Genomic DNA, 14,213 nt, shown 5'->3' on the forward strand with positions numbered 1-14,213 from the left:
ATCAATGCTTGAATTAGCTCGAGTTTTCAGTTGCTTCAGCTGGTGCTTTTAGAGGTTGGAAAGATGAGAAGGAAGCTTCCCTTGTGCCTGTAGCACGTGGCCATTCATTTCTTAATAAAGTCACTTGCATAATAAAGAAGATTGAAAAGAGGGAAAAAAGAAAAACGCTGAGAAAAGGCACAAAGAGCAATGCCAAAATAACTTCTGTTTGGGAGAAGGGGACACCATTGATGAAGTGACAGACATTCCCACATGGGAAGGCAACCAAAAGAGGTAATGCCAGAGGAAGTCAAGAACTTTCAGATTTAAGACTCCCAAAAAAAGTCAAAACCATCTTAAAATCACTACGACATCATCCAAAGAACGAAACGCAGTTAGGTCAATCGCCTAACTGGAATGCGAATTACAAACCCAGATAGATACCCTGAGATTTTAGAAGATGGGAAGATGTTGACCTGGAAGAACCCAGAGGAAACTGATGCCTGAGCTTCTTGCTTTGTCAAGCACATTAGCCATCTTTGCATCCCGGCCATACACCAAAGTAGAGCTGCGTTGTCGCAAAATTGTGCTACCCATCTGATGTTTCTTTGAAGCAAATATTTTTAAGGAGGATGAGCTACAGAGAGAGAAAGAGAGGGTCTTATGAATCAACATAGATACATGAAAGCAAACACATCAGTGTTTCGTAACAATCATCATCACCTCGCCCTTGTAATAGACCATTACTACAAAAAAAAACGAAATAATACATGGCCAATGGTGGTGGTGGTGGTGGAGGTGGTGGATAAGGAATTAGACCCCTGTACATACAAGATTAGTAAGGCTGGAAAAAGGGGACGACTAACACATATACATACCTCATGTTGGGTCCCCCCGTCACAAATGTACATATCAAAACAACATAAATTTGAAAACCCTCATCTTTTATCCTTCTAGTGGGATTGGCGGTGGCGACCAACTCGCACCACAACTTCATTTACAATATGAAGAACCCCATGAGAGAAAATTGTCAGCTTCCAACTGCAGAACCACAGTCCCTTTTTAATTTGTGAACTACGCACATCAACACAACAAGTTCTACTAAATCTTTTAACACAAATAAATATCCACATTGCATGATGAAAATACCGCTGTAAAGAAAAGAAATTTGAACAAAGATGTGACAAAGATAAATGCTTCTTGGATATCCGATCATAACAATAAATTATGCAAGCAGGTATAAAATTATAAAAACTTAAAGAACATCTAAATTACTGCAGAAATACATGAAGTAATTCAGGAACCAGAATCACATATCCCATTAATTTACATAAAAGCAGCAGAAATACTACCTGAGTCTGGATCTAGACTACACACAGCAGGTACATAACAACGACGTGAATCACCTATTTAATATTTGAATATGGAAAAAATGGTTACTTGTAAACAATCAGATGTCACCCACAAAATTGAGGAATTGGGAAAGAGAAGCTTTTTAAATAAGAAATATGGATAACACAAGTAATTATGTTTCTTATATTATTTCTTCATGCTCGTCTTACCTGGCATCAAGCTATATGCCCAAAAAATTCAGTAGCAATAATCAGAATATTAAAATCAATATGATCCTTAGAAGGATATGACAATATCATCAGTGCAACAGACACTATGCTAGCATTAGAGTAACAAAGACTATGCAAGCATTAAGCAGTGAGACATTCAACAAAGAATAGAATAAAGAAAGACACTGCAAAACTGATGAAAGCTCTAATATGGATTAGTAAAGTATCAATGGGGGTGGAAGCATAGAATATAGAAAGACACTGCATTGCTGATGGAAACGCCAATATAGATCAGTAAAGTTTCAATGAGGGTGGAAATAAGATGCTTCCCCAGAGACCTAAGCATGCAAATTCTGATTCAAAATCAAACTCTGAATACCACAACAATCTAAATAAACATTTTCAAGCGAGACTAGAAGAGCTTCAGCTAGATGCTTACCTATACACTAATTGTACACATGCATGAGAACACGAGCATTGCCCAAGCAGATTCTCCGCTGGATGCCACTCAACCTGGCCCCAAGTCTTAGCCTTGGCCAGAATTTGATGTCCGACTGTATAAATTTCCTTGTGCATGTCTCTGCTGTTGTTGCTGTTGCTGCTGCTGAGGTAGCTGCTGTTGTGGTGGGGTTTGTGGCTGTTGCTGCCACTGACCACCTATGTTGTTCCCATGTGCAGGCATTGTACCACCAGACAACTGTCTCTGAACCAATGGTTGGCATGGTTGCGGCCCGAGTTCAGACCCAGCAGAACTTGTTTGAGGTGAATTCCCCACACTTGTCAATTGAACCACAGGAGTACTACTATCATACAATGTTGGTTCTGCCTTCCATTGAGAGGGTGAGGTGGCAGAGGAGGAGACTGAGTGACTTATACTTGATGCATCAATACACTGAGAAACAGCTGAACTTGCTCCCATTTGGTTAACTTGAACTTGATCTGTTGGACCTTGAACTGAGGCCTCAGAAGAGGCCGATTGACGATTACTTTGTGGAAGCATTCTCTGCATTGACTGCTGTGACTGACTAGCCTGACGAGGCAATGGAGAAGGAACTGCTTGCTGGGTCCGTAAGGTCTGATTGGATGTAACTTGAGGAACCTGACCCTGATTGTTGCCATCCATATGAGGTGGAATTTGTGGATGCTGCTTTTGTGTAGTACGAGGAAACAGCTTTTGCTGTTGTGTACTTGGGTTTGAAAGTTGAGGTGCCAACTGTTTCCCAGGTTGAACAAGGCCTGGCCCTGAACCACCACCAGAATATAGCCCTTGGCTTTGCATCATGTGCATGGCTGGTTCACCTTTCTCAGACAATTGACTTCCAGGGGAAAGGCCATTTGCATGGGACGAATCCACAGTGAGATTTTGATGCATCATCACGCTACTTCCTCTGCCTAACCCTTTCACATGTTTAGGCTGCTGCTGGGGGTGTGACTGCTGCCGACTTTGTGGGTGTGGCCTCGGGTGCTGCTGTTGTTGCAGCTGCTGAAGTTGTTGTTGTTGTTGTTGTTGTTGTTGTTGTTGCTGCTGCTGCTGCTGCTGCTGCTGTTGCTGAAGTTGTTGCTGTCTCTGACGATGCTTCAACATCTGATTGGGGAGAGTCCCAGTAGGTGGAGAGTTCCGACTCAAGCTATGAGTATGTTTTGCCTGAACAACTTGAGACGGAATGGGATTCATTGGGGAAGAAGATGGGGTTAAAGGGTGTTGAATGTTTGGATGGGGAATTGATGCAGGCGGCACAGAGGCAGGAGACCCATTTTGTATAGGAGATATAGGGTGTTGAGACTGGGGAACAGAAGAAGTGGACGTAAACTGTTGCTGTTGTTGGTGCATGAGTCGCTGTTGCAGATGCCTTTCCTTGGCTAAACGAAATGCATAGGCCTGCTGCTGCGGACTTGATGAGTTAGAACCTTGGAGATGAGAGTGGTGGGGACTATTAAGAACATGTGGCTGCTGTGCCATCTGATGCTGAGGTGGATGTTGCACAGGGAAATTCTGGACTGCAGTAGCGACTGTTTGATTGGTGTAGGCAGTGCTAAGGCCGTTGAAATGAGTGGATACACTCTGACCAGTCACTTGTGGGACCTGCATTTGAAGCTCCTGCACCATCAAATGCCTCTGATCTTCTGCATTCTGACCAGGCTACAAACAGAAAAGAAGAAAACACATTCATTTTACATAAATGAAATCCACAAGGTAATTAATAGCAAGTAATAAATAAATGGAACAAAACACAGTATTAGGATAATAAGCTCACCCTGATCATCGCCAATGTGTCACGAGACCTCAACATTGAATTTGCTTGACCAGATATGGGCCCTGTATGCAGATTAACTGGGCTCGGGATTCCTACTCCTGAGGAGGAAATCATGCCTCCGGAGGAAACCATGTTCAGCATGCCTGGGGAGCCCATACCCTGAAACCCTGATCGTGGCATCCCCATGCTCCTATTCATTCCACACATCATGCCCATCCCATTTCCACCAGGTAGCATGCAAACCCCACGGTCATTTCCCACTTGCACTGCACCAGAAGTAGATATAGCAGGCTGTTGAATGTTCCTGCCAGAAATCATTTGGCTATACTGTTGAAGTCGTTGTTGTTCATCCATTGGTAAAGAGGCGGACCTTGGCACCCCAAACCTGTGAGCATCTCTGGCAAAAGCATGTTCTAGTTGCCTTAGCACTAATTAAAATATAGAAAGCACTCTTAAGTTCTGTTAACGTTAATACCTTGGAGACAGATTGAGTGAAGTTGATGAAGAGGGCACTCCATTTCCAAGAACCATACCAGATGTTCCTTGTATCATAGAATTAGCACCAGATGTAGGCAGCCCAGTCCCCACAGACCTTTGATTATTTGGAACTGCTAAGCTGTTAGGATGAGAACCCTGATACCCCAGGGAGAGAACATCTGGGCTTGATGCAGGTGCATCACAAAAATCAAGTGGCCTTCATCACATCAATAAGAACCAGTCACAGATTTCCAATCAGGAACATGTTAAATTCAAAACATGCAGGAAAAATAAGTAGCAGCAGAAAATGGGTACTTACGTTGGAATTGCATTTGAGTTATTCGAGCACACTTGAGAAAGAGTATGAAAATGTGAACTGTGGACTGGGGTCAATTGTTTCCCTTCCTGGTTATCATTCTGCACATCAAATAAAACTGTAAGCAGCACTTCAAAAATCTTAAGTAAAATACATAAAACAGTAAGCATAAAACTGAAATGCCTATGTAGAGTCTAACAGAAATCAACTGCTCAACCATTATTCTGACAAGAGAGAGAGAGAGAGAGGGGGGGGGGGGGGGGGGGGGGGGGGATGAGAATGAGAGAATTCATGGCCTCATGTTCAAACTTCCTTCTCATTTTTTTCTTTTCAAACAAGACACTCCCTTCTCATAAAACCAAATAAACAAATTGAAAAAAAAAAGCCAACTAAGAACTCAACCTAGTCAATTCTCTAATGGATTTTGATTCAAGAATCATGCAAACTAGATCTCGTCAATCCAACTTTGCTCCTTTTATGTTTTGAATGTTGATTACACAGGCACATATGAATACAATAACCTTCTCCTGCAGAAACTCAAACCGCCTTGCACTAGAAACCCTCCATGTGGCCATTGAGCCAACCGCTCAATCCACAAAATAACAATTAACACTTGTTTTTGGGTGGGGGGGGGGGGGGGGGGGGGGGGGGGAGAGCTCACTGGACGTAAAATTAATTAATGAATATTGCAGAAGATGTTTTGCAACTGAAAAAGAAGAAAAGAAAACGCATTAGACATAATCTAAAAAATAGCAAATCAGGAATTAACCTTGGTTCTACGAGTATGAAGTTGCTTTCCAATCAGAATAATTTTCTCAAAGTGAGCTTTAAGCATATCCTCTTCCATAGGTCCCTGCAAATGTTGAAACAACTGTCTTGCACTGCCCTGGTGTAGAGTGCCACCACCAACACAAGACTGGATGGATTAGTTTAACCAGGCAGGCAAATTATCAATTAGTGATATATAGAGCCTAACAACAAAAAATATTTTAGAAATATAAACAGAAGGGATTTAAAGAGTTATGAAAATAATTATAAACATGCCTTTGGGATGCCAGGAAGAGTGGATGGATAAGGTTGAGATGAGCCGGAATCTTCAACACTGTCGGCCCCATCACCAGAATTTTGATCCATTAGTATCTTGTGCCTCTCCTTGCATTCTTTAGGTTTACGGAATGTACACTGACAATTTCAGGAGGGAAATAATATCACTTACAATTTATTACCAAAAAATCCATACAAAAGATATAAACTACAAAAAGCCAAGAAGTTGAATAAATCCTTCATCACAGGCAAACAACCAAAAATTTGAAAAACTTCACCTTGAAATGCAGAGAACTATTCATAGCATCACTTACTAGCTCCCAGTTGGGACCCATATCATGCACTAGAACAACGAGTGCCTGAGAAGATACAACCAGACATTTAAGATGATTATAGTACATAAAAATATAATCTCAAAACAAAAGTAAGACAATAACCGTAGATCAGAAAAAAAGTGCTCAGTAACCTGATCCTCCAAATTTGACCATGGGCTTCCAGAGCCTGAAGGAGTTGTCGAGATTATCTGTGAAGTATCCACCGAAAGCAATTAAATGTAAAAATCATAATACCTCGACCATAGAAATATTGTGCTAGTTAAAAATTGGATCAATGACCAAAATGGAGTAAAATACCTTAAGTCCTTTAGCAGCTTTCCTCCCTGGCGCTCGATTAGCAATCATTCTGATAAGCTTATTGGGATTGGACATATTACTAATGTGAGAAGCAACAGGAGAAGGAAGTGACCCATTCAATGGACCAAAGGCCTCAGGAGATACTTCTGTCACTTGCTTCAAGAGCTTAGGCTTCTTAGCATGTGGACCATATATACCTTTAGAAACAAATACACAAAATTAGTAATAGAAATTGGAAGATTTTACATTGTTAGTTTGACATGCTCTATAGGTAGAAGGAAGACGAGATGTTTACCTATGCTCCCATTAGACTCAAACTGATGATTTTCCAGTTTTCTTTTTGAAAGATCTCTCTGCACATTCAAACGTAAATCATAAAGAAATTTAAACAACCACAATGATACATGTACAACACAAACTAGCATTTTTTTTTGAATGACAACACACTAAAATCTTTTTCATTTTTGACAGCCACAAACTAACAAGTGTGATCAAATAATTTAGATAAATTGCAATATCAATTAAGAAAACCAGCAAAATAATTTTTTTAAGTTTCTGCTGGAATATAATATTTGTCATATATTAGGTTATATACCCACTTTAACAAACAAAAGAAAAAAATTTAAGTCTCTGCTGAATAGTAATACATATGTAGTGTCTGTGAAGACAGAGAAAAGGAGAGAGAAAGAGAGAGACAGAGAGAGCAAACAGGAACAGTTAAACTATAGAACAGCACAAACACCCTTTACATGTTTGTAAACAACCAACACAAGAGTGGCTTTTAGTTCAACTGCAAGTACAGATCAGCAATTGTTTTTGGAATGGTAAATGGTCTTTCATAAAGGTTCATGTACACTTCCATTCACATCATGTGAGAAAAATAAATCCCAAATTAAGATCTTTGAAAGTCTTTGATACCACTTTGATTCTCAACGTTTTTGCACTCAATAGTTGCATACACTATTTCCTAGAAAAACATCAATAGTTGCTACCCTGTCTTAAAACTCACCAGATCTAACTGACCCAAACTGAAAAGAAAAAAAGACCGAATCCACACCAAGACATAATTAACATGTTGGACAATTTTAAGAAAAAAGAAGAGGACAAAAGCCAACCTGTTCGCGTTGAGCCGCATCCATCTGAAAGGTCTGGTCAAATGTAGATCCCTAAAATATAATAGACCTCAGGGAAACACTTACTACAAAAAGTAATAAATCAAATTCTGTAAAGAAAAATACATACTTTCCCAGACATAACAAATCCCCCAGACTCCGCTGAATTTAGAGAACTTCTATAGACCAAATGCTTGGACTTTTGCTTCTTCATAGCCTTTGGAGATGTATCAGCACCATCAAAAGGAAACTGCTTTCCAAACTCTCCAGTTGACTCAAGTTCTGAATTTTTCCTAAGCTGGGACACACCATGCAATGAACTCTGGTCATCTTGCAACGAACTAGTATCTCCACTTGATGCATCAGTTTTGCTTGCCACTTGTGCACCAGAAATTCCACCAACAATAAAAGGCCCCACAACCCTTTGCCTTGCTGCAGTTCGTACACGTTTTGTAGGGATGGATCCAACATTTAGAGCACTAGAAGGTCTTTTTCCAATTGAAACTTGTTGACTACCAAATCTATTCTCTACGCTGTGCCTGTAAGGTAATTCATGTCCCACATCATAAGATCTTGCAGTCGCAGCATATGATCTCGGCAAGTTTTTCTTTTTCTTTTGAACAAATTTAGACGACTTTATGCCTTCATAACCTCCAGGTAGGTAATAGCTGCCAGTTTCCCCCTCCTCTTCAAAAGGATTGTCTTGAGCTCCATACTCTAAAGTGAAGGGCAGAAGGGTGAGAAAAAGAGGTCATCAGGAACATCAAGTATAACAGCAGCTACAAGAACATAATTGATTCATTTGTACCTGATACAGAATCCATCAAAGATACTTCATATTCCTGCTGCCGTGCAGAATCACCAATTTTCTGAAATAAATTAAGTTCAAACGATCAATCATTATCATTCTATTTTTCTCAGTGACCGCTATTAATTACTGATAACATATTTAATCCATGTAGAACAGTTCAACCAACTGAATCAGATTATTTTCAGAAAATAACTCAGCAGACAAAGACATCTTAATAAAATTGGCATGACCTAGAAAAGAAAATTGAAAACTCAAGTTTACCTCATATTCAGCCCAAAGAGATTCCACAGATCTCCGGTAGTACTCCATTGCACCAACAGGGACGGTGTAGATGAAGCTTTCCTGTAAATAGAAAAAAAAATTATATTGCTTTCCAGGCATGTCCTCAAATAAATAGAGACAGACAAAAATTTGACTCATACTTCAGAAAGCTGATCCTCCCATGATACTTCCAAGATGCCTGCGTCCGATATCCTGTCAGGTGTTATAGGTGCTTCAGCTTGAAGGGGCTGATCAGAAGAACGACTAATGTATTTCAAGAATCTCACAGCATATCCCCGAATAGCCAAATTTTCTTGCCCAGACTTCTGCTCCTGAGAGGAATCGCTTGTCTGCTGCACAATCCACCAAGAGATATCGGATGAGTATAACATGTTCAGCTGTCTGACGAAACAATTGAATAAATTTAAACAAAGTATTGACGAGTAATTTTGTAATTTCCAAAAATTTGTGATTGAATGTAATTGTTAAGGAATAGTCCCACATGGATTAGTGAGATCAAAGATCTTAAGTTTATTAGTTGGCAGAAGAGGTTTCTTAAGTGGCTAGTCATTTTGGGATAGGCCTTGGACCAACTTAACAATAATCCTCCAAAAGGATTCAAATATTTAGAACACTAACAACATATTTGACATCCTACTGCCATAATATCAACTGATAAATATGGTACCAAGACATGCAAATAACCTGTTTAATGGCATCATCCTTGTCCTTGATGGCTTCATGAAAATGAACTTTCTGTGAATCAGACACGGCTGAATTACAATCATCACTGGTATCTTCTCTAAAAAGAACCTCAGCTGATTTCCAGAACTGGATGATAGCTTTTGCTAATGTACGAGCCACTTTTTTCTGTTTCCGGTGCAAATTCTCCTCATTAAATTTCTTAAAACCGCCAAAAGCAACCGAATGGGACATCTGGGCAGCAGTAGTTGACTTCCAAAGTCGCTCCTAATCATATTACCAATAGATTAATAAGTAAAAATAGATAGAGACAGTGGAAGTGACTGACAGATAAAGTGAATGACAGAAAACCTGCATAAAGTCATTCGCCAACCATGCCATTTCCTCGAGGACAAAGTCCCAGTGAGACTTTTTACATTTCTCTGGATGGAAAATACTAACAGATAGCTCGCCAAGTCTCTTACGGTTAGCCTGCTCAAAGAAATGCGAAAAATTTAGAGAATTCAGATAAGTGTATTCTTTGGTTAGCTGAATTCAGACCATTTAGGTAGGAGCAGTTAGATGCTAACCTCTATTATTCGAGCTTTTTCCAAAATCTCATCTTTATCAGCCTGGTTCACTATCTTCAGCATGTTCACTAAAGTGTTATGAACCTCAGGAGCAGTGGTGCCAGATTCCTTCCCAGAAGAAACAGCATCCACAACATTTCCACTGGACAAAACCAGACGGCTTGGAGATCTTGCCTGTGAACCCAAACTTGCCTTTCTGGAATTTGATTCATCACATAATGAAGTATCCAGTTTTCTATCTGACTTTGAAGAAAGTTGACCGCTAGATTCTGCTTCACTTTGGAGATCACATCTACTCCCATTGTTTTCCTCCATCTTCACCTCAGTAGCCTCATGATCATCTCGTCTGACACTGTTAACCTTGACAGTGATAGGGTCTTTAACCTCATTGTTGACAAGTGGAGTCTGCTGTTCTGTCGTAAGTGCCATAGGGTTCTCCAAGTAACCACCATTAACATTCCTCAATTTTGAACACTGATCCCCAGCAATAACCCTATCCAAGCTGGAAGACTCTGAATCTACACCTTCAGGATTAAAAAAACCATTTTCTTTATTTTTAAGTGGACTTGGAATAATGTTAGCATCGCTTTCCAAGAAACTACACCCATTTGGTTGATCTGCATTAGTATGTTGTACAGACTTCTCTTTTGCATCTGCATCTCCATATTCTAGACCAACTTTGACTTGCTCCTCTTTTTGGCTGGCCAAAGCAGCAGCACTAGAATCTTTCTCCAGCCCCACTTGAGATAATTTTCTTGGATCTTTGTCCTTGGTATCCGAACCCTTTTCTGGAGGTCCAACTGTCATGTGTTCAGCTGATGTCTGAGGGACCTGAATGGCATCTACCTCCATATCCAATTGATTTTCAGTAGCCGAGGTCCTAACAACTGCATTAACATTCAAACTTGTTGTTTTCGAGTGGCAGATAGAAGAACCAGTAGGTTCATTCTCCCTTTGTGACTCGTTAAATGACCCCTTAGCACCCCTCGAGTCACGACGAGAAGGCACAACTAAAGAAGTCCCAATGCCATGAGCGGATTGACCTAAATCAGTAGCGTTTCCATGACCACTATCACGATTTGATCTGGACCTGTTTCTTCGAGCATATGCCTGAGATTTACCAAGACGAAATACTGTTGAGTCTTCTGATTCTTTTGCATTAAGACTTCCATCCAGCTGAGATGATCGCTCTGATTGAGCAACTTTACTCCTTTTACTAGGATGCATGGAATTTCGATCTGCATTAACCACATCATTTTCACCGTCAAGAAGCAAAAGATTATCTGCAGAATTTGGATCTCTGGCAGGAGTAGGTCCTGGTCTCCCACTACTATCAACAGAGTCTCCATGAGGTGAGGCAGCCAATGCAAAGCTACCTTTTGCTTCACTGAGAGGCCATAAAAGAACTATTCAGCCCGTAAGTAAGACATTGCGCTTGCTCAGGATACTTTAAGTTTGAAATCAAGTCAACTGCTAATTACAGGGCATGCCAACAGAAAGTTCCAAAAATGATATACCTGACCACATACTGCTCTCCAAGCTGATCCGTGAAAGAAGTGGACTGGACACTGATTGAGATTGCAGGACCAAGTTTGAAATCCAAAGGATTGCCACCCTGAAAGAGAGAAGCAGTGATATCAAATTATGTATGAAGCATGGAGACCCAAATATGAGGCTGCAACTATTCTTACTTTTTCAAGGAATTCAAGCTCTCGTCTTCGTTCCTCACGCACATCAAACTCCTGTCTGTAATGACCAAAGAATAAGACGTCCTTCAAATAAGCTGGCCAAATGCCTACTAAATTAATAAGATGATGCCCATATTCCTCTGTAAACTTAGAGATCTTCCAATATCATTTCACATGAAAAGTACACTGTGAACATAAAAGGAAAAGAAATGGATGCCAGTGCTACCTAAGCTCTGCCTGAGCCTTCTCAATTGCTGCACGCCTAGGAGAGATCTTTGTATCAAGACTTATACCACCATCAACAACCCCTCCCATGGAATCCACCTCTGCATTTACTAAGAGAGCAGAGCCTGGGCTATGTCCATGCATAATTGTTTTATGAATATCTGTCAATATGAAAGTTTACTATCTCCATCCATTATTTTTGCAGCTGCCACAAATCCCTGAAGAAGTCAAAAGATGAAAGTAGTGAATTGCAATAAATTAGAACAGAGGTGGGTTCAAACAAATAAATAAGAAAAGAGGTAATTCTTTAGAAAACTAATAAACATATTTAGTCAAAAAAGTTAGATCATTCTTTTTTTTAAATGAAAATTAACTTAGCTAATTCTTAACAACTATGTCTATAGATGTGGAATGAGCCTTTAGCTTAATGGCCATGTCATACAGGTTTTCAGAGTGAAGTCTTAAGTTCAAGTCTCAATGAGGGAAAGGGGTGTAGAGTGTGTGTAATCAACATCTAGAATAATTAAACCCAAAATGAAAATGAAAATGAAAAGGCTGGTCCTGTTCTCATAGTTAAAGCAAATGTGCTTGTTGGTCAAAAATGCAAAATGCAAGTCATGCATCCCAATTTATCTTTATTTTTATTTTTTTACCAATTTGAGAATTTTCGGTCAAAGATCACTTAAGTCTATCCAACTAATGTACCAAAGACTTCATCAGTTGCTCCAAATGTGCTTTTGCAATAATATATAGAAAAAATGTTTGTCAATTGTAGTTTCTTTTGGAAACAATGAGGTAAAGGCTTTTGCTTTGGGCATTTAAAAGGAATATTAAATCTCAAACAAAGCTTCTTTTCGCCAATGAAGGAGATCTCCTCCAAGTAAAGTACGGTAACATATGACTAATGAGTTACGGTTACAGTAGTCTCCAGTGAAAGACCAATGACTAAAGTCCTTCTGTTCTAGTTACTTTGCATTATGGTAAAACATATTAATTTGATTTTTTTTGTTTCAAAATAATAAAATACTACTACCCAAGCACAACCTCGAAGTTGCCAATCCTCATAGATAGTGGACGGAATGTTTGTTGCTGCTTCGTATCAGGAATGCCATCAAATTAAACTGGTGTAGAATGATTCCAAACAATCTCAATGGAATGATAAGGACCGCATTCTATGAATGTGGAAATTTTAAGACACAAAATGAAAGCTAATAAAAAACCATAAAATGCAACGCGAACTCATGAACTGCAAAGACCCACACTCAGGACATAAACCGACCAAAATAAACAAAGAAAAGTGACAAAGTCCATATTTCATGTGTCGGTTAATGAAATGCTCACAAACAACAACAATTGCACTGCACAAGCAATGTGGGAAAAGTAATGGGCAAGTAAATGATACGGAATTCGACACTAAAAAGAAAGAAAACACCTCTAAAGTTATTATATTTCAATGGTACAAACAATTCGAATAGATTTCCTCCCAACTTCCCCTCCCCATTGTCTTCGAGTAATAATAAACACTCACAAATAGAAAACAAACATACAGTGGAGGAAGCTAAGCATAGAGACGAGGCACGAGTGGTGTTCAGCAGCTTATTCCTCAAAATTCACGTGGCCCGACAAAATTGAAGTTGCACTAACGGTGTTGAAACAGCTAAGTCTCCCTCAGGCGAGCAGTTCGCAGAGAATTTGAACGACTTTGAAAAAATCAACAATTCTCCCTCGAGTACACCATGTAAGAAGACCAACCCCACGAAAGCCCTCGTCCTGGCCACGTATTCGAACGCAGTTAGGGTTAGGGTTAGGGTTTTTAGAGAAGGGGGAGAAGACGTCCAGAGTGAAACCGGATGGTAGCGTTTGAATAGAAACGAGAGCGAAACGGAGAGATTTGCAGGGACCTGTTCCGTCCCCTAGGGTTTCGATCGATCGAAGACGGAGGTTTTCGTTTTTTCCTGTTCTGTATTTTTTTTTGTTTCAGTGAAGAAATTTTCGTCGTGCGTTTTGGTCGATCGTAATAATTGGAAAGCAGAAATTCAAAATAGTCCGGGAGGGGACATCGCCGTCATTTCTAATTTTTAGAACCGGGTCCACCAATAATTTGAATCCGCGAACTCCGCCATTCATCTGTGAAGATGATCAAACGAACCCACTGATGAAAGTCAACCAGATCTAATCTCTTCTTCTTTTTCGTAGAGGTGCCATATCAATCAGAAGATCCCAGCCGTAAAAAATAGCATCTGATCAAGGCATTTAAAAATAATTTACCAAAACACGACTTTCAAAATTCAAATACCACTGCCGTCGCTGCAAAAACCATTATGCATTTAATTCATATAAGATGCAATACACCTTCCCTTCAAAAATTTCAACTACTTTGATTTATCCATTCATTTAAATTTTTCTTATAATCAAAATTTCTCTTATATTTATTAAAATTTTAAAAATATATAATCTCGAAGCACGATTAATATTTATAATTTATAATTCATAATTATGAGTAATAAAAATATTATTATTAGAGTGATTTTCAACTATCATCCTCAACTTGCTATGAGATAATTCATACTTGATTCATGT

At 39.5% G+C, this 14,213-nt stretch overlaps 1 protein-coding gene across 5 annotated transcripts; it reads right to left on the reverse strand.

Moving 5' to 3' along the window:
* Positions 1–172: 172 nt before the first annotated feature.
* Positions 173–13,617, reverse strand: LOC137952230 (chromatin modification-related protein EAF1 B-like). 5 transcript variants are annotated; one of them, XM_068799321.1, is made up of 24 exons: positions 13,181–13,617; positions 11,635–11,851; positions 11,412–11,466; positions 11,238–11,335; positions 9,721–11,107; positions 9,503–9,622; positions 9,155–9,418; positions 8,611–8,802; positions 8,450–8,530; positions 8,186–8,246; positions 7,508–8,094; positions 7,381–7,431; positions 6,561–6,618; positions 6,266–6,462; positions 6,100–6,156; positions 5,912–5,992; positions 5,634–5,771; positions 5,359–5,475; positions 4,593–4,690; positions 4,272–4,490; positions 3,797–4,193; positions 1,981–3,681; positions 858–1,020; positions 173–616 (listed from the first exon to the last, which is right to left on the reverse strand). In XM_068799321.1, the coding sequence occupies exons 2-22, from the start codon at positions 11,775–11,777 to the stop codon at positions 2,068–2,070; spliced, it is 6,015 nt and encodes a 2,004-aa protein (XP_068655422.1). In that variant the 5' UTR covers positions 11,778–11,851; positions 13,181–13,617; the 3' UTR covers positions 173–616; positions 858–1,020; positions 1,981–2,067. The 5 variants fall into 5 exon arrangements, with proteins under 5 accessions (XP_068655422.1, XP_068655423.1, XP_068655424.1 ...); XM_068799322.1 differs by lacking the exon at positions 173–616 and having other exon boundaries at positions 623–1,020; positions 8,611–8,799; XM_068799323.1 differs by lacking the exon at positions 173–616 and having other exon boundaries at positions 623–1,020; positions 7,381–7,413.
* Positions 13,618–14,213: the final 596 nt, after the last annotated feature.

This window comes from Aristolochia californica, unplaced genomic scaffold (assembly GCF_029961685.1).
Source record: "Aristolochia californica isolate CCGP_79_NKW_82.1479 unplaced genomic scaffold, dmAriCali1.0.hap1 SCAF_15, whole genome shotgun sequence".
NCBI lineage: Eukaryota > Viridiplantae > Streptophyta > Magnoliopsida > Piperales > Aristolochiaceae > Aristolochia > Aristolochia californica.